The sequence below is a fragment of the Zootoca vivipara genome, chromosome 1 (genome assembly GCF_963506605.1).
Source record: "Zootoca vivipara chromosome 1, rZooViv1.1, whole genome shotgun sequence".
Lineage (NCBI taxonomy): Eukaryota > Metazoa > Chordata > Lepidosauria > Squamata > Lacertidae > Zootoca > Zootoca vivipara.
Window position 1 is genome coordinate 128,425,182 of NC_083276.1, and position 27,698 is coordinate 128,452,879.

Consider the following 27,698-nt stretch of genomic DNA (forward strand, 5'->3'; position numbering starts at 1 on the left):
GAGAGCTGCATCTGAGCTTGTGGCTTTCAAAATCAGACCATAACGGACGTTGCTCAATATGTTCATTTACATACACATGGCTCTTTTCTGCTTTTCTATATCTAATTAACAATATTCAGAAGTTACATACACTGAGAATGAGGAACCACCCCATTAAAGGAGGAAAAGAATCTCTGCACATGCTCAGGGGCACACATTTCAAGTGGTCAGAATACTTGTGAGTATATTGTGGCAACTACTTAGGATGTCTCTCTCTTGTATATTTATGTAGAGAGATTTTTTAAAAAATAATAATTAGTGACTGAAATTTGCATCAGCTTGGTTGACTCCCAGTTCTGATCCAGATCTCACTGAAATTTGAGACAAGCCGTTTCTGATTTCAGATGGATGAAATCGGTCCCCACACCCACAGTATAATCCTTCCTCGAATGGTCAAAGCAAAAAGTCCTATGCTGGCATCCTCCCCACCCCCACCCCCCAGCGCTGGGAATTTTTGTTTGTAAGGGTGAACTTTCTATCATCCCCCTAGTGTTGTTGACATTTGTCTATCTCTGGATACAATGATGGAGTGAATTCAAACTGTTGGAAGGTTGTAGCGCCGGCCGGGGCTGTAGAGACCGATACGGGAGAGACGTGTTTTGTTGCAGCTGGGGCCGATGGAGGAGCCCGGTTGTGCTGCTGCAGATGCACTGTTACCTGACGGTCTGTCTCCAGGCACTGCGGTCATCTGCAAGGGATTCCCAGCCTTCACGACATGTTTGCAGAAATCCTCGTAACGCAGTTGCCAACGGGCCAGGTGCCTCCCCCATAGAGCACGTCCTTGGGGATCCTGCCATCTTCCGTTCCGTGTCCATGGCCAAGCGGGTGTAGACATCGCTGAGACAGGAGTGCGAAATGGGATGGGGAAAACCAAGTGTCCAAATCTCTGCTGTGTTGCAAGGGGTTGGACTGGATGACCCACGGGTCCCTTCCCACTTATGACCCCCCCCCCACCGGCCACTTGAGAACTCTGTTCATCGAAACAACTGCACTCGAACCGACGGCCTGAGTTGACAACGACGATCGCAGGGCTCGTTGGCTCGCGCCTGCGTCGCTCCCGCATTTTGCGTCGATTGCGTTGCCTGCGGCGGCGGCTCCTGATCTCCGTCTCTCGGGGGTCGATTGCGTTGCCTGCGCCGACGGCAGCTCCTCCTCCTCTTGCCAGTGGCCGGCCCAGGAGTGGAGACCGGAAGTTCATGCAAAGGCGGAAGCGCGTTCAAGTAGAGTCAGGTGCTGCCTTTGCCGGGCATCCCGCGTTCCCTCCGTCGCTGTTTGTTATTGTTGTTGTTGTTGTTGTTATTGTTGTTGTTGGACCACTGGTGGTGTTGGTGTCACCTCCCTGCTAAAGGAGGCAGCCTGCTAAAGGAGGCAGAAGGCAGAAGGCAGGAGCTGCCTGGCTGGGATACAGGGAAGAAGAGAGTTGCAAGGGCAGGTAAGATGCGCGCCGCCGTCATCCTCATTAAAGAGTATTAATATTCCTGGCAGGTGGGTCTGAGGGGGCGTTTCGTTTCTAGCGTAGCTGAGCCAAGGCGAGGCTGCAAGTTTGCCCTCCTGCGTGCGTGGAGTCAAGGAAGCAAAGAAACCACACTTGTCAACCGTTTTCTAAAGTGGGGTTTCTTTTCTTTAACGTATGCAGATAGCCTATTTTGTATGCGTGAAGACTTTTTTTTGGAGGTGGGAACGTTTTGATTCTCACAAATAACTTTTCTGGGGTGTGTGTGTGATAAAACACCAAAATAAGGCTAAGAAAGGAAACCAATTAGCTTGTTTTTACTTCTTTTATGCAGCCCACACCCGCAACTCGGGTGTGTAGGATGTGGTGTTCGAATCCTGCCACCTCTGCCTAGGTCCTCGGGGGGGGGAGTTGCAGGACAGTATGTGGTAGTGATGTACCTCGCTGCCTCATGAAAATGAAGAAGGCAGGGGACTGCCCAACACTCCTGCGTTAAGGTGAACAGGTGCAAAGGAAGAGAGTAGTACAGGGAATGTTTGGTTATGGTGGGGGATACTTCACCCATGTAATGAGCTGCACCTGGCATTCCCCCTTCCGCACAACTATTAAAGGTGTAGGAACACACTTTTGTCACCAGTCTCCATGCTTTTTATACAAAGTGCTGTGTAAATGACTATCTTGTACCTCTGGTAGTATATAATTTCTCTCATGCTGAGAGATGGCTTGTACAAGGTCACCTAATAGATTGATGGATGATTGGGAGATGATCTGCGTCCGGATCCAACACTCCTTAACTTGACCACAATGACTACAGTACATTTTGTAGTGCTTTCCATGGCAAGGGGGCACTCTGTTATAAAACTTGGGGTGGCCAGTATGAGAACTCCACCCTTTAAAGCTGAAAGTAGGGCAGCAATTTCGGGAAAACTCTTGCTTTGGTTAAAAAAGAAAGAAAAAGGTGTTGCTACTCATAATATTGATATAGGTGCCATGGGTGCCAGCAGAAAATGGCTCAACAATTAGAGAAAAAAGTGTTGGTACTTTGTACTATTGAGTACTGTCACAAAAAAGCCCCAAGGTAGAGTACTAATTGATGGAACCTGTCTTCAAGAGAGTAGCTGGTCTTAAGATGCAAGCCTGGAATAGTTTGTGTAGAGAAATGTAAAATATGCATGCAGTTTTTCTCCTTTGAAGAAATATATCCAAGTGACCCACTAGAAGGGCAAACTGTAGCAGGAAAAGGAGGAAGTGGCTGTTTGAATCAAAACCTGCTTTGTTGAGCTTGTAAAAAAAATAATCTCATGACAATATTGGACAGCATCAATTGCTTGGACTAACGATGAATGGAATCTTTATTTTTAAGGTTGCTGAGAATGTGATGGAATGTTAATTATCACCCTGTTGTGTGAGAGAGAGGTGGAAAGAACATTACTGTACTTTGGTATATGTGTTGGAAATCCCCTTCCATTTGGATCAACAGGATTTATCCAGTAAATGTCAAATTTGCTAGGAATTGTTCTGTGTTACATCTTTATTTTTTGGTGAGCTGATTTTGAGTTTAAAGGTCAAGGGACCCCTGACCGTTAGGTCCAGTTGCGGACAACTCTGGGGTTGCGGCGCTCATCTCACTTTACTGGCCGAGGGAGCCAGCGTACAGTCATGTGGCCAGCATGACTAAGCAGATTCAGGCGAACCAGTGCAGCGCACGAAAATGCTGTTTACCTTCCCGCCAGAGCGGTACCAATTTATCTACTTGCACTTGACGTGCTTTCGAACTGCTAGGTTGGAAGGAACTGGGACCGAGCAACGGGAGCTCACCCCATCGTGGGGATTCGAACTGCTGACCTTCTGATCGGCAAGCCCTAGGCTCTGTGGTTTAGACCGCAGTGCCACCCGGTAAAACAGTTACTGCAGTTTAATTGAATGCTTAAAGCTTGCAGTTCTTGAACTATTGACCAGAGCAACCATAAATCTCATTAATCCTTTCAGCTTTGATAAGCTATTGTTGAGAGTAATGAGAGATTAACACTTAACTTTTAACAGGGGTCTCTTTGCAATTTACTTAATTGTCATATACCTTCTTTATGATGACCTGCATTTGCTGAAACTGCCACATCTGCATAACAGCATAACAAAGCACCAGTGGCAGAGATCACAGATAAAAAAGGCATTTTCTACTTTCTGAAATAGTCATAGTTGGCATTTTTTTCTGTAGTCAAATGTCAACCTACACCTTTCTTTTCCTGGGGTTTAAATGTCAACTTATTCTTTGTAAGGTAGTTTCTAAACAGTCTCTTCACCGAGTTGGTTTCTGTGCTGGATGCAGAGGAAGGATGGCACATTCCATCCCACCTCTGCCAACCCTCTTGCTTGCCACATGAAGTTGCTTGTTACCTATGGCTAACACGCTAGTTCTTAATGTAGGACTGAATTATTGTGTATAAAAACATGGGCTACTATTTATTTAATGATCTGGCTTTTGATGCTTGAGATTTATATTTTTAAGACCCATTTTATTTCTGTGATTGTAAGTTGTTTTAAGTAGTTATTAATATTGTGTTTTAATTGTTGTGTAACCTTCCCTGGTACCTTAAGGGTGAAGGGCAAGTAATTAATAATAATAATAATAATAATAATAATAATAATTGCAAGGCTTTGTTGAACTGACTTTTAAGAGGTGACATTCAAATGATTATTCCCAGCGAGTGAGGTGAGACTGATACCTTCCTAAGGGTGTAACTTATAAGAAAAATTGAGTTTCTGGCCCCTCCAAGATCCCACTTGTCCTGAAATCATTACATTGTGTAGTTTCCCTCCCATTCCCATGACAGCAGGCAGTGATGTGGAGCAGGGCTGAGAGATGTTCAGCATAATGCCGGCCCACAAGTTAAGCTCTTCTCTCCATAACCTGTTGTAAATTTTTCGCAAAGCTATGGTTTGGGGCTGCAGCTGTGTGCATCTTAAGTGGGCAAAATTGACCCCACTTTTGCATGAATAGCTTTGTTCTGTTTCTTTCTTTTGGGCAGGACAGAATATTCCCATGCTACACTTAACTATGTTTTCCTGACCTATGCTAGCTGGCACATGAATTTCCAACCTTGCACTAGCATTCCTATGCTGCCTTGGTTGATGAAATTGCTCTGGTCCTGCTCTAGAATTATGGTGAAAGGAAGCTATACTGGTGTTTCGGGAAGAGATCACGCAGCACAAAACAATTCTAGAGTTTGCATGAGTTTGGTAGGACTCTGGTTCATCTGCAGTTTACTAATGCAGAAGTCACTTCTGACTAAGTGATCCAGTTTGCCCTGTCATCCTTAAAACAGTAACTATGGAAATTGTGATGTGAAATATGTCGGTGGTTGCTCCACATTTAGGTTTTTTGTTTTGTTTTGCGGATGGCTGTCTTGTCAGCTAAGCCTGATGTTCAGGCTTGTCAGTTAAGCCATAGCTGTTCACAATATGAATCTGCAATTGTATAGGAATATTCAATTGAATAGGAAAACAAATGAGGAATTTGTTGCAGCTGCCCCAGCTATCTTCCCCCGACCTGCACTTGTGTGCTCTTCCATGCACTAACATCTTCTCCCGACCTCCTTGTGCCTGATCCTGCTTTTCCCTGCTTCTCTTTTCCTTCCCCCTTGCCTTTCCTGTGAGTGTCAGCAGGTGAGAGAATGTTGTAAGGGCTGCTATCCTGTGAGTGGCACTTGAAGGGATGAGGAACTAATCCTGCTCAACTTCCCCAATTCCTGAAGATAGTGGAAGACAGGGGGAGGAAACTGGGATCAGAGTTCCCTGCTCTGGCAGGCTGAGTGAGGACTTGTCCCTCTGTTCCATCCCATAGCTGCCAACCCTCCTTTTTTTGTGGGAAACTCCCTTATTCCAAGCCACAGCTGTCAACTTTCCCTTTCTTTGCTGGAAATTCCCTTATCCTAGCGCCGTTTCCCGCTGCTATCCTGGATAGGATATATCTACCGTACACTGTCCCCAGGACAGGTGAGGCAGCTGATCCCTTATTTTCAAATCCGAAAGTTGACAGCTATGGTTCCATCCTCTGCTCCTGAGCACACAAAGGAGCAGCACACCTTCACAGACAGCTTGTCTGCTGGGTTTTTCTTGGGGGTGGGGCAGGTGTTAGAGGAGCTGGCCCCTTTTCTTTGTCAAAAGAGAGCTTGAAACTACCACCTTGTAGCTTGCAGAACTTCCCTTTTATGTGTGTATCTGAACTTTAGAGAGATTTATATAGGCTCTCTAAAGGGGGTTACTTAGATTTATTTGAGGTACATACAGGCTGCCTTTCAGGGGAAGCCCTCATAGCCCACCTCCCAAATAGCTTATTCAAAAGTTCCAGGAGGAATGTCTATACAGTATATCTCTTGGTGCTTCTGGCCACCACAAAGTATGTGGGTACTTTCAGTTATTTCAGGAGGCTTTGAAGACCTGCCTGTTTCAGATGGGCCTATGCATACAAGAGGCATTCTTGGCTGAGATGCTTGCTTGGTTTTTAGCTGTTTATTATACTGGATAATTAATTGTGGAGGGATTGCAGTAGTGTTTGTCTTCTGTATTATTGATAATTGTATTAGTACTTTTTAAATGCCATGTTGAAAGAGTGGTACCCAGAAAGGTTTGTTGTTGTTGTTGTTGTTGTTGTTGTTGTTGTTGTTGTTGTTGTTAAGTCGCTTAGTCGTGTCCGGCTCTTCGTGACTCCATGGACCAGAGCACGCCAGGCACTCCTGTCTTTCACTGCCTCCCGCAGTTTGGTCAAACTCATGTTCGTAGCTTCGAGAACACTGTCCAACCATCTTGTCCTCTGCCGTCCCCTTCTCCTTGTGCCCTCAATATTTCCCAACATCAGGGTCTTTTCCAGGGAGTCTTCTCTTCTCATGAGGTGGCCAAAGTATTAGAACCTCAGCTGCAGGATCAGTCCTTCCAGTGAGCACTCAGGGCTGATTTCCTTCAGAATGGATAGGTTTGATCTTCTTGCAGTCCATGGGACTCTCGAGTCTCCTCCAGCACCATAATTCAAAAGCATCAATTCTTCGGCGATCAGCCTTCTTTATGGTCCAGCTCTCACTTCCATACATCACTACTGGGAAAACCATAGCTTTAACTATACGGACCTTTGTCGGCAAGGTGATGTCTTTAAGATGCTGTCTAGGTTTGTCATTGCTTTTCTCCCAAGAAGCAGGCGCCTTTTAATTTCGTGACTGCTGTCACCATCTGCAGTGATCATGGAACCCAAGAAAGTAAAATCTCTCACTGCCTCCATTTCTTCCCCCATCTATTTGCCAGGACTATTTCACCATGAGCAACTAAATTTCTATATTAAACATTTCCACCATTTGAGGCATGGTTAAGGAAAAGAACTCATATCATGGAGGGGGGAGACTTTTTTGGGGAGCAAAAGATGTATCTATGTATGTGCATGTGTGGAGCTGAACCCTCCCCAAGTTATGACTTAACTCCTCACAGTTTTCCCCAGGTGCTTTTTCCTTCAGCTGAGTTTTTGTACCCAAAGGAACGCACATGTGTGAAAAACATTGAGAGAGAGGAGCTGGGGTGTTTTCTTGTAAAACAGCGGAGAGGAGCCTGCAGAACTGATAGTGCCCCCCCCAGCCTCCCCATTTGGGCTGTGGCACCACCAACCTGTCAATCCCCTGACACCATACAATGTTGGGCATGGACCAGGTAAACCAAACAGGAAGACTTGGGAGCACACTCTGACATATCCTCTGTATTCTTCCCTTCTAGCCACCGGTAGAATTCAGTGCGTTTGGAATTTGGTGCCCTTTTCTGTCTTCTGGGAAGAATCTTATGTTGCAACTGCGGCTTGAAGTCACGATGGAACTGTGAAGGGGGAAGGGAAAGAACTGAGAGTGCACTTGAAATGCACTCCTGAGTCTTCATTTGCAAGCCTCAGGTTTAAAGGTGAGTTGCATGGCATCACATGATATCAAGTGATAGACAGGTGTGCAGCCTCACCCATCTGTCAGTCGTGCACAGAGCGAAGGGGAGTTCTGGATCTGGCTGGCTGTTCCCCATCACCTCTTCCTATGTTCCCCATCACCTCCTGTAACAGGAGACTATAGTCTAAGGCAGTGTTTCCCAACCTTGTGCCTCCAGCTGTTTTCGGACTACAATTCCCATCGTTCCTGACCACTGGTCTTGCTAGCTAGGGATGATGGGAGTTGTAGTCCCAAAACATCTGGAGGCACAAGGTTGGGAAACACTGGTCTAAGGTAACTCAGATTGATAGACTTAAGCCACAGTTCTCTTTTGTCAGCAACTGGGTCCTATGTTCTGAATTAATCAGGATCAGGTCTACTGCCATTGTGTCTAATTTGGGCCCAACTTGAAACACAGACTGGTTTCTCTGGACAGTTTTATTATGCTGTTCAAATAATGGACAAACTTCACTTCCTTATTGCTATGAGACAGAGCCTTACTTTTCTTCTGAATCATCTGGTTTTAGTACTTCCTCTAAAGTCAAGAATGTGCTTTTTCAAAAGTGAATAATTGTTTAGCTACTCTGTTCCAATTTCTTCTCTATTTCTGAATTCACTTCTGACTGCATATTTGGTATGTGTTTTAAGCTGACTACCTGTTCCTCCTCCTAAACTGGATCTCCTTGGGAATTTATATTCCACCCTTCAGTGTTACCACACCAGGGGACACTTTAAATAATATAAAAGTCATCAGAATAAACTGTGAAAAGCAGAATTCTTAAACAGCAGGACGGTAACATGCAGTGGCTTATGTTTCATTGGGGCATTACATGTGCACTTTCAATTTTCTTAGGATCCATGAAATGGCCACAGATGACAAAGCATCTCCAACGTTGGACACTCTGAACGACCTGCCCTACTCTCCTGGCAGCCCGTCTCACCTTACGCACTTCAAACCTTTGACTCCTGACCAGGATGAACCGCCATTTAAATCTGCATATAGTTCTTTCGTGAATCTCTTTCGTTTCAGTAGAGGTAACGATACATTGTTTGATTAATTGTTATGAGTGAAAACTTGCTGCCAAAAGTGGAACAGCCTATTCAAAGCATGCCAAAACTGCATGCCATTGGGCTCATTAACATGTAACACTAAACTAACTGGTTTATTGAAACAAGCCAACTTCACACTAACCACAGTTCCTGGTTAGCATGTAACACAAAACTGTGGTTAGACGAAAATTGAGTGAAAGCTTCCAATCTCTTCGCAGGAGCACCAGAGGAGGAGGGAGAGCCCATGAACTTGAGGCTTGCACACACAACCCTAGAAGAGCAATGCAGTCATTTAAGTGCAATGTAGCATGGACTGCACATTGTTGTTGTAACCAGCCTTGTGCAGATGCCCATTTTGTGAAATAAGTGGCCCTGCCCTCTACCTCCAAGCGTTCAGGCCAAAGTGGGTGACTTGTTTGCCAAAGTGGATAATCCTATCCAGTGTCTGGCTTGCATGTGCAGGTTTAGGTGCGCAAGGATAGGTCCCAATGTTACTGAGTGCTGGAACTCTGAGCATGCCCCAAGACTGTGTTTTGCTCTGAGCAATGGCTGTGTCATTGTGGTAGACCAACAAGAGCCCCTATGGTGGCAGATGGCATTGATCCCAGGCGTGAGGTTGTAACTGCCTAGTTGATCTCCAGTCCCAGTGACATATCTAATACAAACAACGCCTGTAACTGTGTCGTTAATCATCCATTGTGAGTTAATGGGTACCAGCCAGTCAGCATATCTTGCTTTGAGTCGGACAAGTGTCTGTTCTACTATATTTATGAAGAGGCTCACGTGTCATCTTTCAGGAGAGAAATGAGCATGTCACTAAAGTAAGATCTGACAGTCAGGGATTCCCCTGTGACTTGCTTTAAGTCCTCTGACAGAAGACGTAACTCTTATGACTCTGGCTGATCTAGGAAAACTCATCAACTGTGTCTTTGGTTTAAAAAACAACACTCATGTGTAGCCTGGACCTTTGTGAAAAGGCCTTTTCAAATTCAAGTTGAGGTTCACTCATTTAGTAGTCTATAATCGAGTGTATGTTGCACTCACAATTTGTTCAGCTTTGGAGGATTTTAACCCAAAGGTACTCTACACTGCCTTTTCCCCCCCTCCTCAGACATCGCACCCCCCCTCTGGTTGGCTGTGGAGCTGGAGTCTCTGTTTAACTTTAGCTACGGTAGCGCTCCTCCTTGTCACCTCTTTCCTCATTCCCCTGGCTTCTGAACCATGTTGGTTATTTCGCTCAGCCAGTGCCATTCTAAAGAGAAAAGTTTTTCTAGTTTTAGACTGGAATAAGGAGATTCAATGGAACCCAAATTAAGATTAATTGTGGAGTAACTTGAAGAAGTAGGTGAAGTAGCTCATCCTTTTTGAGAGTATTGGTGGATGAAAAGGATTATGGTTTGGGAAGGCAGCGGATAAACATCTCCTTTGGTTAAGAGACCTGGTCTCACCTGACAACGCAAAAGGAATTATGACTGCCCTAATTTTTTGTTTAATAAAGTGGGTCACATGTTGTGCTTTTTCCTCCAAGTATGACCAGCCCCAGTCAACAGTAAGCTTCCAGGTTGTGATGAATAATTCTTGTAGGCATGAGAAACAAGTGACCAAAGAAGGAGGGCCTCCCAGACCAAAGGAACTGGGAGGTACTGAAGCCAAGAACTAGTTCCTCATTGCTTAGTAACTTGCGGGTTGCGATCCCCCAACATCTGAATTTATAGAAGCTGCCTAGAATGCAATTGGCCTGGAACTTCTTGCTGGAAGGTCTGGTGTGTGTTTGCACCTTCTGGAGGCTTGGCTCTGAAACTGGAGCTTGGTACTAGCAGTTATGAGAGGCAGGGTGCAGACCTACTGCTCTTTCTAGATGCAATGTTTGTAGTTGCATGATTCCTTTCGCCTGTAACTTAAAAGTGATGGATGGTGGTAATTGTTGAGAGCAGAGGGAGGGGGCTGTTTCCTTGGAACTGTCTTTGAAGAACAATAAATAATGTTTGGTCCTGATTTCCTTCTCTCTTTTGCTAATAAGAGTTGTAGGTGAGCACTGGCAGCCTAAGTGCTGTTTGTGCTGGCAATAGATAACTGAGGCTGCTGGCCTACGATAAGTTTTTTAAAGAGGTAAGCCCAGTGGGACTTACTTTGGGAGGTGGGAAATGCAGAAGATCGGGCTGCCAAAGAGTTATTTCTTTAGATCTAAGTCTTTCACTATGACTCAGTGTGGGAACTGTGGTTCCAGAGAGATTTATGAGAAATTTGGTAAACACTGGTATACTAGAGAAGTGCCTGTAAAACAATGACATTTCTGCTTTGTGTCTATTACCGATTCACTAGGTGGGACGATCTTTCCCAGGTTCATAAGTCATGGCTTATGTGTGAACAAACGCTAGTGTCTGATTTATTTGAGAATAATATAAAAGGGTAGTTTTCCAGTTCACATATCTCAACATTGATTAGACTAACACTCCCTCTTTCTAGACGATGGTCGTCTTGCTTCCTCCGTGGAGAGAGCAGAGACAGGACAGGGTGATCAACAGACGCTGAATGCAAGTTGGTCAAGTCCGCAACATACTTTGAAGTCGCAGTCCCTAAGGTCGTCACCTGTACCTTACAAAAAAAACCAGCCCTCTGGGGAGTTGCAGAGAAGATCTTCAGCATCTTTAGGTAAGAGTTCAGAGTTTGAAAAGAGTGCTTCGAAATTTTCCAAGCCCCATTCAGCTCAAGAGATGCTTCCAAGGAAACTTCTAACACTGTTCTTGCTTAAAAAACAATACACTCCTAAATTTGGCAATGTGAAAACTCAGTTTTTCTCTGTGTATGTGTGTTTGGTGTTTTTTTAAAAATTCATCTAAGCAAGAAGGAAAATCTGCCTGTGTTTCCTGCTGCTTTATTTTGTTACCCCTACATGGAATTTCTAATGTATACATTTATGGAATTCCTAATGCCATCCTTTTTGTTGGGAATGCGGAAAGTAGGAGGGAAGTACGTATGTGGGAGCAGATGGACGAATGTCTGCCCATGGTGACTTGCTTACCTTTGTGCCCACTGAAAAGTCCTACTTTCCAGACCTCTTTTCCCTACTTGGTGTAAAGCCAGAAGAACACAATGAAGACTTGTATTTTTCCACCTTATTATGTTTCGAAGCCATGAAAACTTGTTGTTGTTGTTTTTTAAAAAAGATAACTTCCAATGATCTGCAGAGTGGGGAATGCTGCAATTTGAGTCTGGGGCCATGAACACTTAAGAGTGTTAGCAAATGATACATAAATCGCTGGCTCCTATGCATGGTCCTGAAGCCCTAATGTGGGCATGCAGATTTCCCATTCCTTGTTGCTGCCTCCAGTAGATGTGAACAAAACCCTGGTGTGCAGCATTCAGCTGGCATTCCAAGGTTGCATAACAGGGCCGTGACCTAAGTAGATTAGATTTCAGCTGTGTCCAAGTCTAAAAGTCCAAACAGTTATTTGAAGTGAAATGCCCTCTGTTCTGTTAGGAGTCCTGATTTCCATCATGGGCTTCATCAGGCATCCTCAAACTGCGGCGCCCCCAGATGTTTTGGCCTACAACTCCCATGATCCTTAGCTAACAGGACCAGTGGTTGGGGAAGATGGGAATTGTAGTCCAAAACATCTGGAGGGCCGAAGTTTTGGGATGCCTGGGCTTCATTTTCAGGGAGAGAGTTGAGAGCTGAGCGAAAACTACATGTTACACTGAGAGATTGGTGATTAACTCTCTGACTTCTGTTGAATCAGATGGACCCACAGGAGTAGGGTAGTGTGTGGGACTGCTCATTTGTTTGGGGCAATAGCATGGGGCCATTTAACCCTGGGCTTACGCCATTTCCTGTTATAGAATGCCCCCCCCCCGATAAGTTGCTCTCTGCTCTGGAAAGAGGAATACAAGCACCTCTCCCCTCATGCAAAGCAAATATCCCCTGGGAGAGCGTTTACATTGGGGGAAATGGTCGATGTGGGGCAGGGTTAAATCCTGCTTTGCTGATCCTAGTAGCAATGGGAAGTTTGCTAAACTCAGTACAAAAATATCAGGCAATTAGTTTTTGTTTAACTTAGCCACAGAAAGCTGAAGTTGTTAGCTTTTCCAGCATTTCAGATAATTAGTCCTAGACTTGTAACTAACTGCTGAAAAATATTGAAGAGCAGAATCTGTGTGTGCTTCTCTTGTGACAGATAGCCTCCAGGGGGCGCTCATTTCACTGGGATGCGCTGGTTTCTTTTCCCTGTCTTGTGTAGCGTTTACAGAGATCAGCATTAGCCTGTTTCAGAGTGTGGCCCTTTGGATAAAAAGTGCTTAACCCCAGTAGGAAATAATGAAGAAGATCTTTCTGCATACATAGACCAGGTTTCTCTGATTCCAGAACAGAGAAAGCAATAAGGGGGAAGTTATTTTAAGCCTTAGTAGCACTACTGAGACTTTCCCTTATTACAAGATGCATTTGCATAGGCTACTGCTACTTTGGCAGACTTTAGATCAGGCATCCCCAAACTTCGGCCCTCCAGATGTTTTGGACTACAACTCCCATCTTCCCCGACCACTGGTCCTGTTAGCTAGGGATCATGGGAGTTGTAGGCCAAAACATCTGGAGGGCCGCAGTTTGGGGATGCCTGCTTTAGATGTTCAAGAGCTAGGAACAAGGAGCACAAGAAGCGGTCAACACTATTGCACTCGACCCTTACTCTCAAAGGGGCAGCAAGGGCTAAGATTCTGGGGGCAGCCCTGCATCCATCTGTTGCTAGAGGGCCAGGTGACTCCATTGGCTAGGAGTGCCTTTTGCCAGCTTTGGTTGGCAAGACAGCTGTGACTGTTTCTGGATCAGGAAATCCAGACCTTTGCTGGCACCCTCCAGAATGGATTGCAATGCTGTCCTTGCAGCTGACCTGGAAGGTGCAGCTAGTAGGAAATTCAGCATCTCAACTGCTCCCTGGGGCAGACTGTCACCGTCATAGTTGGTCACCGCTGAGCGAACTGCACTGGCTGCCAGTGAGCTTCTAGATAACATTCAAGTTGCACATATTGGTGTACAAAGTCCCATACAATTGGAGACCAGAGAACACGTAACGGATAGGCCACAGATAGTGGTAGAGTTTTCTAGAAATCTTGATGTCAAGTTTATTCACACAGATTTTTTTCCTCCTTAATTACTGTCTCATTCCTTAATCTCTATGAGGTGCAAGTTGTCCCCCTGTTTCACTAAAAACATGAGCGATTGCTGTGTTACCATTCACATAAATTATACACCTGTATACTCCAGGATTTCTAAAGTAAACAGCACATGAACAGATAATATTCAGTAGTGCATATAACTGTATAAAAAATGAATTTATTACCGGTAATATAAAACAGCAATGCGAGAATAGCACAGCATGCGGCTCGACTCTCTTATATCTATAATACGGAGTGGGTGTATTTTGCGTATAATTTTCATATAATTAGTTGGGCTTTTAAAAAACCCGGATGACGCACAAGTGGCTTAGACACAAGCAGGCGCTCGATACAAGGGGAAGTCTAATGCAAGCAAAGCTCAGTCAGGTTTGGACAGTCAAGTTCTGTGTATAAATCTGCTTGAAATTGATTCCTCCCCCCCCCCAGCCATAGGTTTCCCAGCCCTATTAGTGTCGTGCCAATATTTTTGCTTGTTTTAAAAAAATCTATCCATGCGAGGGATCAGTGAAAGTAAATAATGTGTGACCCGGGGGGGGGGGATGTGTGTAGAGGGGCATGAGAGGTTTTGCCTATTGTTCTTTCTCTAAAATCATTGACCTTAAATAACCTCTTCACTTCTTTAATAAAACAGTCTCTGGAGACCTTCAGTGCTAGTCTCCTTGGGGAAACCCCTGGAGATGATCTTGCAAGCAAGCATTCAAAGAAGCTGGGAATGGGAGAAGCTGGCTCAGAAGCTGATGCAAAGTTGCTGTGCTTTTTTTTTTAAAAAAAGTAATAATAGAATATATGCACCAATCACCCATCTTGTAGTGATTTTAAGGTCAGAGCAGCAAGCAAGCGTTTCTCTCCCATACATATGAACAAGAAAGTTGAAGTGTGTGTGTGTTTGTTGTGGAGTGACCTCTTTTGCCAGTAGCAAAGACGTTGGTGAAATGCAGGGACGGGGAGACGAGGATTTGGCACCCTACAATCTGAAATAAGTCTGTCTCTTGCTGCATTTGAAGCACCAGTGTTGTAAATACTTCAGGTAGGATTCCCCTGATCTGTCTCTGAACAGCTCTTGAGAACTCTGCTCAAGTTCTCCAGGAGGATTGGGGTGTGCAAAATAAATGATTAGTTCCACAGAGTGGGAGCCAGATGGATTTGTGCTGTAGCACAAAGGCAGTTTTGTGAACGCTATGCAGAGCTCAGTACAGTTGAGGGGGGCGGGGCGGAGATCTGCTTCCGGGCTCTGGCATTTCAGACTGCAGGCAGGGGCCCACGGGACTGGATGCTCTCCTCCATGCAAAAAGTATTCGTTGGTCACTGAAAACTGCCATGTTGTGGCAGCAGGAGGCTAGCCCTCTCTGGCTCAAAGCTTAGGGATTTAGCGTGCAGAGATTTGTTTTCAATGGAGCCATCCAGTCGTGCAATCCCCAACCTGCATCCTGGTACAGTCCAGGAACAGTGCTATCCCCCCTCAGTGCAAACTAGGTGATGGGGAGCAGAACTTTTCAGTGCAGTTTGGCTGTCATAAGAGCCATGGGGCAGAGCTAGCATAACTATAGGTCATAATTTGTTGAGCAAGCCAGGATGCATCTTGCACTTTCTTTGCTCATCTGTAGTTTGTTTCACTTGATGCTAGTTGGTTTCTCTCCCCACCCCCTTCTCTGTGAATACTTGGACTGCTATCCCGAATGCCTGTGTGGCACTTGAAGACTGGCACGGCCACCTCATGTCACCAGTTCTCATGCTATTGGCTGGCCACAGAAATGGGGCGAGGAAACATCAGTGATCTCCTCCTCTGAACTCTTCAGCTGTTCTCAGAAAGTCCACAGTCCTAAATCTTCCCTCCTCCTCGGTATTTCTAGAGGTGGTGGGTAGAGACTTGCTGGCTTTGTTTCTTAACCCCTTGATCCCAAACTTCCTGAACAAAAGAATCTCTCGCTGCAAGACTCTACCTGCAATTTCATGGTGTGTGTTTATTTCTAGTATCCCCCAAAGGCGAAGGGAGTTGTGAAAGCTCTCTGTTAGATTCTCAAGTATCTGAGACAAATCCCCCCTTGCCTGTCTTCAGCTCTCACTGCCTCCAGCCAAGCCTAAATGGATTTTGTCGTCTCTTCCTATCTGTTCACCCAGCAAACCCATATGACTCTTACCGTATTTCTGCTTCCAGGCAGAATCCCTAACCTGGATATCATCACCCATCTCCCTAGCTGTAAGATGTGTAAACTGCACTCCTTTCCGCAGATATGTTTGCACCTACAAGCCCTAGTGCCTCCAGTACATCTGGGCACAATTGAGGTCAGCATCCAGCTTCCTGAGAATTCTTCCTGGACTCGCATTCCTTGCATACCCTTCCCTCGCCAGCTGTACCCATCCATGCAATAAAGACACAAGTTTTAGCTAATTACAAAATTTTACTGGTTAGCCCAGATAACTACAGGAGAAGCTATAACAGGGGCTTGGAAACAGTCATTCTGGCTTGTGCTGATGGGAGTTGTAGTGTGGAAATATTTGGAATGCACCAAGGCTGGCTATCCTTGGTGTTCAGAAACAGGCTGTGGTCCAAACTCTTGGAAACGTGGGGGTGATTGTCCCCAAGGAATTGGCCTGAAGTTCTTCTGATGGCCTGTGCCTGCCTGACAAAGGTTGGCTGCTTCATAACAAGCTTTAGGAAAAGCTGCAGAAATGCTGTTTACCTGCGGCAGGCGGGTAGCCAGCCTAGGCAGATAGGGGTTTCCCCCCAGAAGGACTTCTGTACCCACAGGTGAATAGGTTGCAACGTGCCACAATCACATCAACAGCAGGGTCTTCCTGAACATTTAGCAGAAAGGCTAGGGACATGTAGACATCCTGGCCTGGTTTCAGTAGTAAGTTTAAGTTCATTTTTCGCATGCCCAGGAGTTGTACATGAGCTACAGCTATAGATGATATGCCCAGGTGAGATTTGAAATCTTCAAAACGGAAGTTATTATTCCTGTGCTACTTAATACTCATACTTTTTGTATGGTGTATGGTGGGGTACTGTAGAACGGACCCTTTCATGCATATGCTTGATTTTAGCAGATTTGTAAGAGATTGCAAAAAGGCTTGAGGCTTGGCGCCTCTGCACTGTTGGTTTTGGGCACAGTGCGCACATTCCTTCATGCTCTATGAGTTCATAATGAAAAATTGCATAAGTGCAACAGTGTATTCAGCTAATCTCTACCCCCACCCCCCCCAGCTTCCATTCTCAGTGCTACGTATAATTGCAGAGTTAGCATTTTAAATATTAACAGGATTACTACGCACGCACAAGTATTCTGTGTAAAAGGAAAATCAGAATGGGGAAGCTACAGAAATTTGATACTGGTACTTAAGCGTTTATCAAGGATGGCCAAGTGATTTTAATTAAATTAGACAAAATGGTAGGAGTTTTAGTTCCTCTTAATTCATTTAATGATTAGCAGATTTTTGTCTGTATAGTGTGTGTGTGTGAGAGAGAGAGTGACCTTCTATTTTTCTTATTTATTTCATAAAAAAAATATATATCACTTAATTGTGTATTTTTATTTTTTAAAAAAATCTGTTTTTTAAAGCGCCTCCACAATCATGTTTGTAGGCTTGCTTATTATAGTTCAGCATTTTTATATATCTTTTTGGGGTACTCTGCATACAGAGGACACAAGCAAGAAAGGATGCAGAAGAAAGGGACAAAAATCTGGAGCATGTGGCTTCTCTCAGCATGGTGGCCTCCTGGTGTTTTGGACTCCCAACCTGTAAATGTAGCAAATAATTAGGGGTGATGAGAACTGAACGGCAACAGGTTGGGAAAAGCTGATTAAAGCATGTCGAAAAGATGAGGCAAAGATTTTGAGCTGCTATATCACGTCTGTAAAGGACAACTCCAATTGTACAACCTTTTGTGTGTATGTGTTAAAGAGCCACTGCTACATGTTTGTGCCAAAACGCACACTTGTGTTTTCTGCATATGGAAAAACCTTAACGCATAACAGTTGCATTGCCTATTTCCATATCCACCAACTCACAGATTAGCATATTAAGTGGGGAATCTTTTGCAGGTTCCCACACCGTATTAGGTTAAGCAGGTGGTGGACAGACCTAGAGGACCGCACTGCTGGTGGTATAACACCCCAGTCGTGGAAGTCTCTCTACAGAGATGTTCACCTGGCATGTACCATAAAAAAGGTAAAGGTAAAGGACCCCTGACAGTTAAGTCCAGTTGCAGACGACTCTGGGGTTGTGGCGCTCATCTTGCTTTATAGGCCGAGGGAGCTGGCGTTTGTCCGCAGACAGTTTTTCCAGGTCATGACTTCTTCCAGAGCAGCGCATGGAAATGTCGTTTGCCTTCCCGCTGGAGCGGCACGTATTTATCTACTTGCACTGGCATGCTTTCAAACTGCTAGGTTGGCAGGAGCTGGGACCGAGCAACGGGAGCTCACCCTGTCGCAGGGATTCAAACTGCTGACCTAATTGGCAAGCCCAAGAGGCTCATTGATTTTAACCACAACCCCACCTGCGTCCTGGCTTGTACCAATACCATAGTGCCAGGCAAAGACCAAGTGCTTTAGATAATAATAGTGCTCCCTGCTTAATGCTGCTTTTGTGACGTTGGTGGTCTTTTAACTACAGTGGAACCTCGGTTTATGAACACCTCGGTTTACGAATTTTCGGTTTACGAACGCCATGGACCCATCTGGAACGGATTAATTCACTTTCCATTACTTTCAATGGGAAAGTTCGTTTCAGTTTATGAACGCTTCAGTTTATGAACAGACTTCCGGAACCAATTACACTCATGCTTCGGGTTAAGTACGCTTCAGGTTGAGTACTCCGCGGACCCGTCTGGAACGGATTAATCCACTTTCTATTACTTTCAATGGGAAAGTTCGCTTCAGTTTATGAACGCTTCAGTTTAAGTACTCCGCGGACCGTCTGGAACAGATTAATCCACTTTCCATTACTTTCAATGGGAAAGTTCGCTTCAGTTTATGAACAGACTTCCAGAACCAATTGTGTTCATAAACCGAGGTACCACTGTATATGCACGTGGGGAGTTGCTTGAAGTGGACCTAAGATGATGTTAGGTATCATTCGTCACGAAACAGGAAAAGGGTGCAGATAACTTTAAGGACATTTTCTATGAGTTCTGGGTGTGGCCTGCCAGGCTAATTAGGCACAGCTGGTGATGTGTATAAAGACGGAAGAAGTCTCAGTTTGCAACTGCCTGCAGAAAGAAAACACCCACATGCTTTGTGTTTGTTGTTTGCATAGCCATAATAAAACTCTTGTTTGAGTATTTTACATCAGTTTCATGGTTCTGTCGTCTGCCGCCAGGGAAAATTCACCTCCAATAGATGATACAGTCAAACAAATAGATGATACAGCGACCGCCTCCGTTTGTGACCGCTTCAGTTTCCGACCACCGCGGACCTGGAAGTGTTTACATCCGGGTTCCGTGGCGCTCGGATGCGCAGAGGCGAACTGTGCAGTGCGCGTGTGCGCAGAAGCGCTCTATCGGCACTACACGCAGAAGCATGCCTTCGGCGAGTGACCGGTTCCACGGAACGGATTGCGGTCGCAAACCGAGGTACCACTGTACATGGTTCCTCTTTTTTTTAATTAAAGATTTTCTTGATTTACAAACGTATGTGCAATGTCTCTCGTAACATTTTTACAAATCAGTTTCATTTGTTGAGACTTTGGGAAGAAAAGGGGAAAAGAGCTAGATGGGGGAAAGATGGGTGGGGTCCCACTCACACACGAAACAAAGACCACCGCAGCCAGTCACAAATGAACAGTCCAACTCCAACATCTCTCGCCACCAAAGGAACACAAGCGAACATGGTTCCTCATTTGAAATCTGGAGTCAACACTTTGATCTACCATGAATGCACCCGAAAACTGAAATATGCTTGGACTTCCCCCAACACTTGAGGTTGGAAGCCGTGGCACAGGAATTTTAGTACCTGTTAGAAATGTTCAAGGTCAATCCAGAACATCTCATCTCCATCCCATTCCACAACCCCTTGCCTCAAATTTCATTAGGAAATTAATTGTGTTGCCAGGCAGCTAGAAAACGACCCCGTAGCCACAGAGTGTTTCAGAGGTCCTACTCTTAGAAAGGCAAGCTGTTTCCTTGTCCCTCCGAAACTGGGAGGTTGGCCGTTGCACAGCAACAGTTAACTTGCTTCTGGTCTGAGCTGCCAGCCTTCCTGCTGACATCAGTGATATATAAAGCAGTACATACAAAAGGAGCCATGTTTGTTTCTCTTCAACCAGGGAGCGCCTATTAAAATGCATGTCCAATGGAGAGTGATTCGCTTGGTGAGAAACTTGATGTTATTGTTGTTATTATTATTATTTTTAAAAGGTTTTACAAAGCACCCATTTAAAAAGGAATGCCATGAAAGGAGCACAGTTAGCAAATCTGGGGCGCGTACTGTTTCCAGCATGTCAGAATGGGAAACTTATAGTGATATTAAAAAACTTTGCTAAAGTGTATGTACCCTTTTATTCTAAAGTTAGCAAATGTTGCTTTGCAATGGATTGCAGCTTTTTAAAGTTCAGATCGTATAAACCTTTCACCTTTTAAAGTGTGGGCGAGTAGTTTTAGTGCGTTTTATCCACAAACTGTTGACCTGTTGGGTTTCGTATGAATGAAATTGTTGTATGTGAAGCTACTTTTGAGTTCAGTAAACGTAGAAAAGGGGTATGTAAAATAAGCTCGACTTACTAAAATGAATGCAAGTTAGTACTTTGGTCATGTAACTGTTCACAGCTCCTGATGAACACTTTTAACAGTGAATTACTGTGATTTTTATGGATTACCATGCAGCTGAAGCAGAGGGTTGTAGTGAACCACTGAAAAATTATCCAGTAAATTTGTTAAGATGTGTGCTTTATAAATCTGTTTTTGAACAAATTTCCAAATGTTGATAAAAACAGAATACGGTCAAAGGTACTTTTATTGTATGCCATTTGTGGTGTGTGCTATTATACTGGGAGGAGGACTTCTGCTTGCATAAGCATATTTTTGCTAAATACCTCAATATGAATGTTGCAGCAACAGTTCCAGTGAAAGCGACAAAAGTAAGCTGATTCATATACATAGATTTGGTTTTTAATTCCTCAAAGTGTGTCTGTTGAGGAATTGTAATACAGGCAAGCGACAAAAGTAAGCTGATTCATATACTTAGATTTGGTTTTTAATTCCTCAAAGTGTGTCTGTTGAGGAATTGTAATACAGGCAAGTTTTTATGTGCTTCTTTTAAGTTATTTATCCTAACACTCAAAATAAACTGAGAAGCGCTACCTATATTTCTGAACTTTTTAAAAAAATAACCTGCTGATCTCACAGAAGCTAGCCATACTGTTAACAGAATAATGGCTCATGGTTAAATCTGAGGGCTGCTTTCCTAACATACTTTCTTGGAGTTAATTTTTTGTTAAAATCAGTTAGGCTTTCTTCTGAGCAAGTGGGTTCAGATTCTGTACAATTAGAACTTCCATGCTGGAAACACTTTTTGATGGATGCCAAATTTTATACCCTTTGGATCATTGCAAAATGCCCATTTCCCATGCAAGGTAGCAACTCAGCTCTGAAAAAGCTCTTCCAATTGGTCAGTATTTACTGTAAAAAGTTTGCATCAAGAGAATCTCTTCTGCATTCTAACGAGATCTCCATTGATAGGCATCGCAAAGAGAATAGCTTTCTCATAGATTAGCTATCTCAAATGGTAGCTAATGTCTCTTTGTCCTCAGACACTCGAAGAAAAGAACCTCCCCTTGGCGGTCATGATCCTCGAACGGCTGTTCAGCTTCGAAGCCTCAGTACTGTTTTAAAACGTCTAAAAGAAATCATGGAAGGAAAAAGCCAGGTAATGCTCAAGGAGGAGGGAGGGGTGTTAATATGATGGTGCTGCTATGAAACACATGTCATGTTTGGTGTTTACGAAAGACTGTCTTGTTCTTCAAGTTAATACAGAGATCGAAACAGCACTACCTGCTGCTCCTAGATGTTCCCGCGAGCCCTTAAGGCAAGATTAAACCTCACTAATTTTGGCAGCTTCCGGATGAAACTAATTGCTTATGAAGTATAGATGAAAATGAGCTTTTATTTAAGGCTTTCAGCCTAATGGGACGTGCTTCTTAAGAAATGGTGGGTTAAAACAGGGTTGAGAAACCCTTTTGGCCTAGCGGTCCCTATATTTATCTTTCCACCAACTTGGACAGGTGGGCGATGCCACTCACCTGTCTGTCATCTGACGTCAGTTGACCGGTGGGTGGTCTTGCTCACCTGTCAGAGTCAACCCTTGGGGGTGGGGGAAGGGGTCCGCTTTGTAGTGTATCCTGCACTGGAAATGCTCTGGTGAGCCAGCACCCAGCAGGAGTAAACTCTCTGTTCATCAGCTGATGAATGAAGGTCTTAGTCTTGCTCTCTGTCAGGGTCTGCTTCAAGAGCCAGATTGAACCCTGCCCATCAGCTGATGTCACCAAGGGATGCCAGCTGATTGACTGGTGGGCATAGTTAGGGGGAAATGGCCTCACATGCCAAATTGAAGCCCCTGGGCATCCTCACCCCTGGGTTACAGGCAAGGTTTGCCTTCCTGAGATGGTAGGAATCCTTTACTGGATCAAATTGTATAGCTTTAATAACAGCACCTGGAAAATTATTTTGGCTTGAGTAAACCATGCCTGTGTATTAAAGAAGAAGGCTGCCTTTTAAAGGTTCGGTTGAATGGAGGGAGGAGTCCTCTGTTTAATGCCTTTAACAGTACATATTTCTGCTGGGGCCGCTCTGGAGGAATTGCCAGAGTGTGATCAGAACTTGTTGAATGGCTGGGCCATTGTCTTCTGGACTTAAACTTTTACTTGGTAATCTAGAGAGTGTGCTATCGGGCAGCGTGTCTAAGAAGGACTTGCCCTGGGAAATCTAATTAGCCTGTTACTGAGGAAATGTAATCTCATCACGGCCTTGTGACTTCCCATGGTATTGTTTTGGCTTCAGAGATAGAAATATCCTACATAAATCTGTTGCCTTGTGTTGTGACCAGACTGAATGTTTAATTCCCTCCCCAGGACAGTGATCTGAAGCAATACTGGATGCCAGACAGCCAGTGCAAGGAGTGCTATGACTGCAGCGAGAAATTTACCACCTTTCGCCGGAGGCACCACTGCCGGCTGTGCGGGCAGATTTTCTGCAGCCGCTGTTGCAACCAAGAAATCCCTGGGAAATTCATGGGTTACACAGGTAAGGCATGAAGCATTCGACGTCTCAGCCTTTTTAGGGGAGCGGATAAAGTTGCCTTTGTTGAAGGACTGAGCATGGAGCCTTTCCACATGGGAAGTGAGATATCCGCTTCATTCACAGTTCCATGCGAAGTTAAAGGTAGGACACTGTTAGTTGTGTTTGCAGGTCTTTCCCTGCTTCCCTGCTTCATACCTGCCTCTGAAAGAATTTGCTCCTTTGCGTTCATAAATGTACATTATGCAGTTATTTTGGTGGGAATGTAGTTGACTTCACAGCATGAGAGATGGCACCTTGAGCAGTGCAATGGCATAAGGCGCGGGAAGACTTCCTCATACACACATTAATGTGCCTTTACTTTGAGCTCTGCCTTCCCTTGCTTTCAAAAAAAATCACACTATAGCTTCTTGCAATGTTTCTGGGGTTTTCTCAATACTGCACCAGGATGGCATCCCACATTGGTTTTAAGCATGAAGCAGTCCCGCTAGGCGGCTTTACTCCCCATTTTTATGCCCAGCCTGAAAAATCTGTAGCAAGAGCTGTGGGAAAGCCAGGTCAATGAGCTTCCATAGTTGAAATCACTGCTCCAGATAGTGGCCTTAAGATCAAGGAAGGAAGTTGTCCTGGTTTAGTTATGTAATGTGCACAGGAATCAGTACCTGGCAGTAAATTTTCTGGCTGGTGGGCTAGATTGTTACCACCCCACTTCCTGGCGGGCCAGACTTGGCAAGTGGGTGGGGCGTGATGTCACGATGGTGTCAGGTGATGTTGTGCTTTGAAGTCCCAGTTGTTGGGACTTCAAAGGGCAATGCTGCTTGAAAGCTCCTTTGCTGTTTATAAAAGGCTTTCAGACAGCACCCCCCCCTTTTCTGTTAGAGCCTTTGAGGCTGAAATGGGAGCGGGGAGGCAATGTCTGAAGCGCTTCACCAAAGAAACTGTTTTTTTTCCTGATCACCTGATGTGGAGGGGAGGGGGGGAAAGTGCTTTTTGGAAGCAGTGGCTGCTCCTGGAAGAAGCCTCACATGCAGAGAATGCTTCCAGGAGGAGGGAGCTATCCTGTGCTGCTCCTTTCAACTCACAGCTTCTCAAATTGTAGAAAGGCCTGGTGAGAAAAACAATCTCAGAAAGTAGACTTTCTTTTGGATCCTCAGTTTCACCGCTGCAGAGGGCAAGGCTGTTCAATCTTTCTTCCTTTTCGACAGGTGACCTCCGAGCTTGCACTTACTGCCGTAAGATAGCCTTAAGCTACGCTCACTCCACAGAGAGTAACTCCATCGGGGAAGACTTGAATGCTCTGTCTGACTCTGCCAACTGTGTGTCAGTACTGGATCCTGGGGAACCGCGGACTCCGGTTGGCAGCAGAAAAGCCAGCCGCAACATATTCCTCGAAGAAGACCTTACCTGGCAAAGGTATCAATATAGCTGGTTTTGGCCCGGGGGGGGGGAGAAATCCACTTAGTTTTAAGTGTTTGTAATATCTTTTGTCCATCCAGCCACACAATTTGTCTGCAATATTCTGCTTGAATGCAGTGGTCCAATCACGCTGGCTGTTGCTATGGTATTGTGTTGATTTTGCACATCAGGTTTTGATAAGCCATAGTTTCCATCAATAGTGGAATGGCTTAACTGACTTTGCCATATTGTCTTCTCGCCATAATTTTTGTTCCTGGAACCCTAACATTAGCAAGACAGAGCAGGCAGAGAGCCTTGTTTGTGTATCTGAATAACTTTGTGTGTGAGAGAGACTAAGAATTCTGCAAAAGATATACAACGGGGGCATGGATGCCCCTCCCATCTTTCCTGCCGTGTCCCATCTTTTCCCCTTCCTCTGCAGTTAGGCTGTTAAAGCCTTCTATTGTGTCTGTCTCTCCCAGCAGACGCAGTCTCTCTCTACACCCAAAGGCTTAAACATTAATCGTGGCGTAAGCTTCCTTGAATGAGAGTCCACTTCCTCAAATGTCTGCAAAACCAGGTGCCACAATAAACCCGTTAGTCTGCAAGGTGCCACTGAGACACTTTCCTCTTCCGACCCCAAAGGGCTTACAATCTTATGATGGACAACAGGGAAACAACAGTGGAAGGGGACAAGTGGAGGTGCGCGAAGAACATGCCATTCATTCATTTTCGCATATCTTCAGCTTGGTTACTACTACAACAATTTAAAAATCCCTGTCCCCGCATGCATGCTGCAGTCAAGCAGCAGACCCAAGTAGGAGAGAGTCGTCGTCGTCGTCCCCATCCTTCTCCCTGCATATGTGTGGGGCAAGGAAAGAAATGTCTTTCCCGCCACAGGCCTGCTGGCTTAGTTGTTTCCTAAAGCAGCTTATGGTGTTGTGTGTTTGGCTTCCACATGCATAGCTCAGTTGGTGGAGCATGATCTCAGGGTTATGGGTTTGAGCCCCTGTTGGGCAAAATGATTCCTGTAACGCAGGGGGTTGGACTAGATGCCTCTCGTGGTCTCTTCCAACTCTACAGTTCTGTGGTTCTATGATTCCTCATCCCATGTGAGCAAGGGGGTGGGGAGAACTGTTGCAGTTAAGGAGACCTTTGGGTCAGGCTGTCTGCTCCTGCATTATTCCAGTGGCCTGGATCTGCCACGATGGAAATAAGCACAATCTGGTGGTTTCATTGGCACAGGAGAGAGTTTCTAGCCCCCTCAAGGTTCTATCAGTTATCAGTTTGTATGATTTTTTAAAAGAAGTAAGGTGTATTTACGTATATGTTTTTAAATGTAAGCTGCTTGGGGATCTTTCAATAAGTCTGATGGATGTTGATGGAAAAAGTTGCATGATTGGACACGCTTTGAGCACCCGAACTTTCCTAGCTTGAATCTGAAAGGGAGAGGTGCATATTTTGTAAATCTCAAAGTGAATTTTAGACTGCTCTTCTCGGTCCGAGTCCTTTTAGCAATCCCACAGCTTTTATGAGGCTCGAATTCTGTAAAAGCGTTCAGTTGAGACATGGTTTTGTGGCCTCCTTGTGATGGATCAGGTTGCAATATGTTAACATTAACTGCTGCAACTAAGAGAACCCTCCAGCAATATCTGTAGGCAAACACTGAAGTTGCTCAGCTGTAGTAAAACACCTGACCTGTGGGGTGAGGGATAACTCCTGCCTTGTTTCTTTTTCACTTTCTAAATTTGAATGCAGCACCCTCTGCTGTCTGTGAGTTGAAAACAATTATTTTCAGTAGTGTCGAAACATTAAGAGATTGGCATATGCATTCCCCAGCCAGCATACTCCTGGAACTGAACTCTCAGTATAGAGGAATGTCTCTGAGCATATACAGACTGCTTTTCTTTAGCAGCATTGGCTACTGTAAACAACTTCTGTTCTCCTGGAGGGCATTTTGATGTAGGTGGCACCTCCTTCCCCATCCCTGACCAAAAGAAATTCGGCTTGCAGAAATAATTGAGAGCAATTCTGGGTGGCCTACAAAACAAATTAAATATTTCACAGCCCTGGATTACTGGGATATGTAACCTGCCCTGTTCTTTAAAACCTCATATTCCTGACTGCATAGTTCTAATGATATTGTGATGTGTAGTGGGGAACAATGATGCATAGAGAAGATTCTTGTTATAGTTATACCTTGGATGTCAAATAGAATCTGTTCCGGAAGTCAAATAGAATCTGTTCCGGAAGTCCGTTCAACTTCCGAAACATTCGACTTCTAAAGCGTGGCTTCTGATTGGCTGCAGGAAGCTCCAGCAGCCAATCAGAAGCCGCAGAAGCCCCGTCGGATGTTTCGTTCCGGGGTTTTGATCTTTCAGGTGCTGGAACATTCAACTCCCAAGGCTTTCAGGAGCCAAGGTACGACTGTACTTTTAAATGACTTTGTTTTTCTCATCCTTAGTTCTGCCTCCCCCTTGCAGAATTGCAATCTTCCGCAGCATTTGAGAACTTGTTGCTTGCTATAGCTTTTAAGGAACCACTTTAAAACATTTCTCCTTTTGAAAAGCAATTGTAAAGAATATAATTCCGCTGCCTTTTTAAGTCCTGGGAGAACTCACAGAGTTGTAGTGTAATAATGATGGCTTGCTTTAAGTGCAGTAATTTGGTGCTAATTGCTGCTTTAAAACAGTGTCATTTACTTGCAGCTTGATTCACCCAGACTCTTCATCCTCCACTTTATCGACACGTCTTGGATCAGTTCAGGAGGAAGCAGGGAAGTCTCCTGCTCGGAATAGGTGAGCCACCCTCTCTCACGCTTATGAGTGTTGTTGTTGTTGTTGTTTAGTCATTTAGTCGTGTCCGACTCTTCGTGTAGGATGAGTGTATGAGTGTAGGATGCTGCAACTGTGGAAATAGCACACTGCAGCTCCTGTGTAAAGTTAATTTCTGAGGACAGAGGTCTTAAAATGACATTGACTTTCCGTCGAAAGTTGACCGCGTCCTTTGGTAATGGACCGACATTTGTGTCCTTTGGTAATGGAGCGACACCTTTCTCACAAATCTTGATCTTTGGCCATATACTGTACATCATATGTCCTCAGGATTATGGGGAGGTTAACTTCCAGGGCTCGTTTCTTCTTTCCACAGCAGAAGATGTACATATTACCTTAGATACTTAGCTTTGCTGGAAGATCAGTGTCTCTCAAACTCCTTTACTCCAGTGCAGCTCTTGAAATGGTCAAGGCCTGGTATTTTCCTTTCCATTGCCAGACTTATGGCAAGGAAGCAGTCTTCCCAGAGGCCTTTATAAAGGGGCCTTCACACAGAATCAGGGGGTTATAGAGTCGGAAGGGACCCTGAGGGTCATCTAGTCTGGGGTTCCAATTTGCTCCCAAAGTCTTCCCGTCGAAGGTTG

At 44.7% G+C, this 27,698-nt stretch overlaps 1 protein-coding gene across 4 annotated transcripts in view; it reads left to right on the plus strand.

Annotated features, from left to right (window-relative positions):
- The first annotated feature begins 1,127 nt into the window (after positions 1–1,127).
- Positions 1,128–27,698, plus strand: part of PIKFYVE (phosphoinositide kinase, FYVE-type zinc finger containing) — an 84,292-nt gene continuing 57,721 nt past the window's right edge. For 2 of the 4 annotated variants that reach the window (XM_035138340.2, XM_035138332.2), the window contains exons 1-8: positions 1,131–1,471; positions 7,244–7,420; positions 8,291–8,472; positions 10,954–11,139; positions 21,403–21,518; positions 22,720–22,891; positions 24,091–24,298; positions 26,989–27,078. In XM_035138340.2, coding sequence (XP_034994231.2) covers positions 8,301–8,472; positions 10,954–11,139; positions 21,403–21,518; positions 22,720–22,891; positions 24,091–24,298; positions 26,989–27,078 — 944 coding nt within the window. In that variant the 5' untranslated portion in view covers positions 1,131–1,471; positions 7,244–7,420; positions 8,291–8,300. Of the gene's footprint in view, positions 1,472–7,243; positions 7,421–8,290; positions 8,473–10,953; positions 11,140–21,402; positions 21,519–22,719; positions 22,892–24,090; positions 24,299–26,988; positions 27,079–27,698 lie in introns of all 4 variants that reach the window. The other 2 variants (XM_035138322.2, XM_035138348.2) reach the window with 2 other exon arrangements.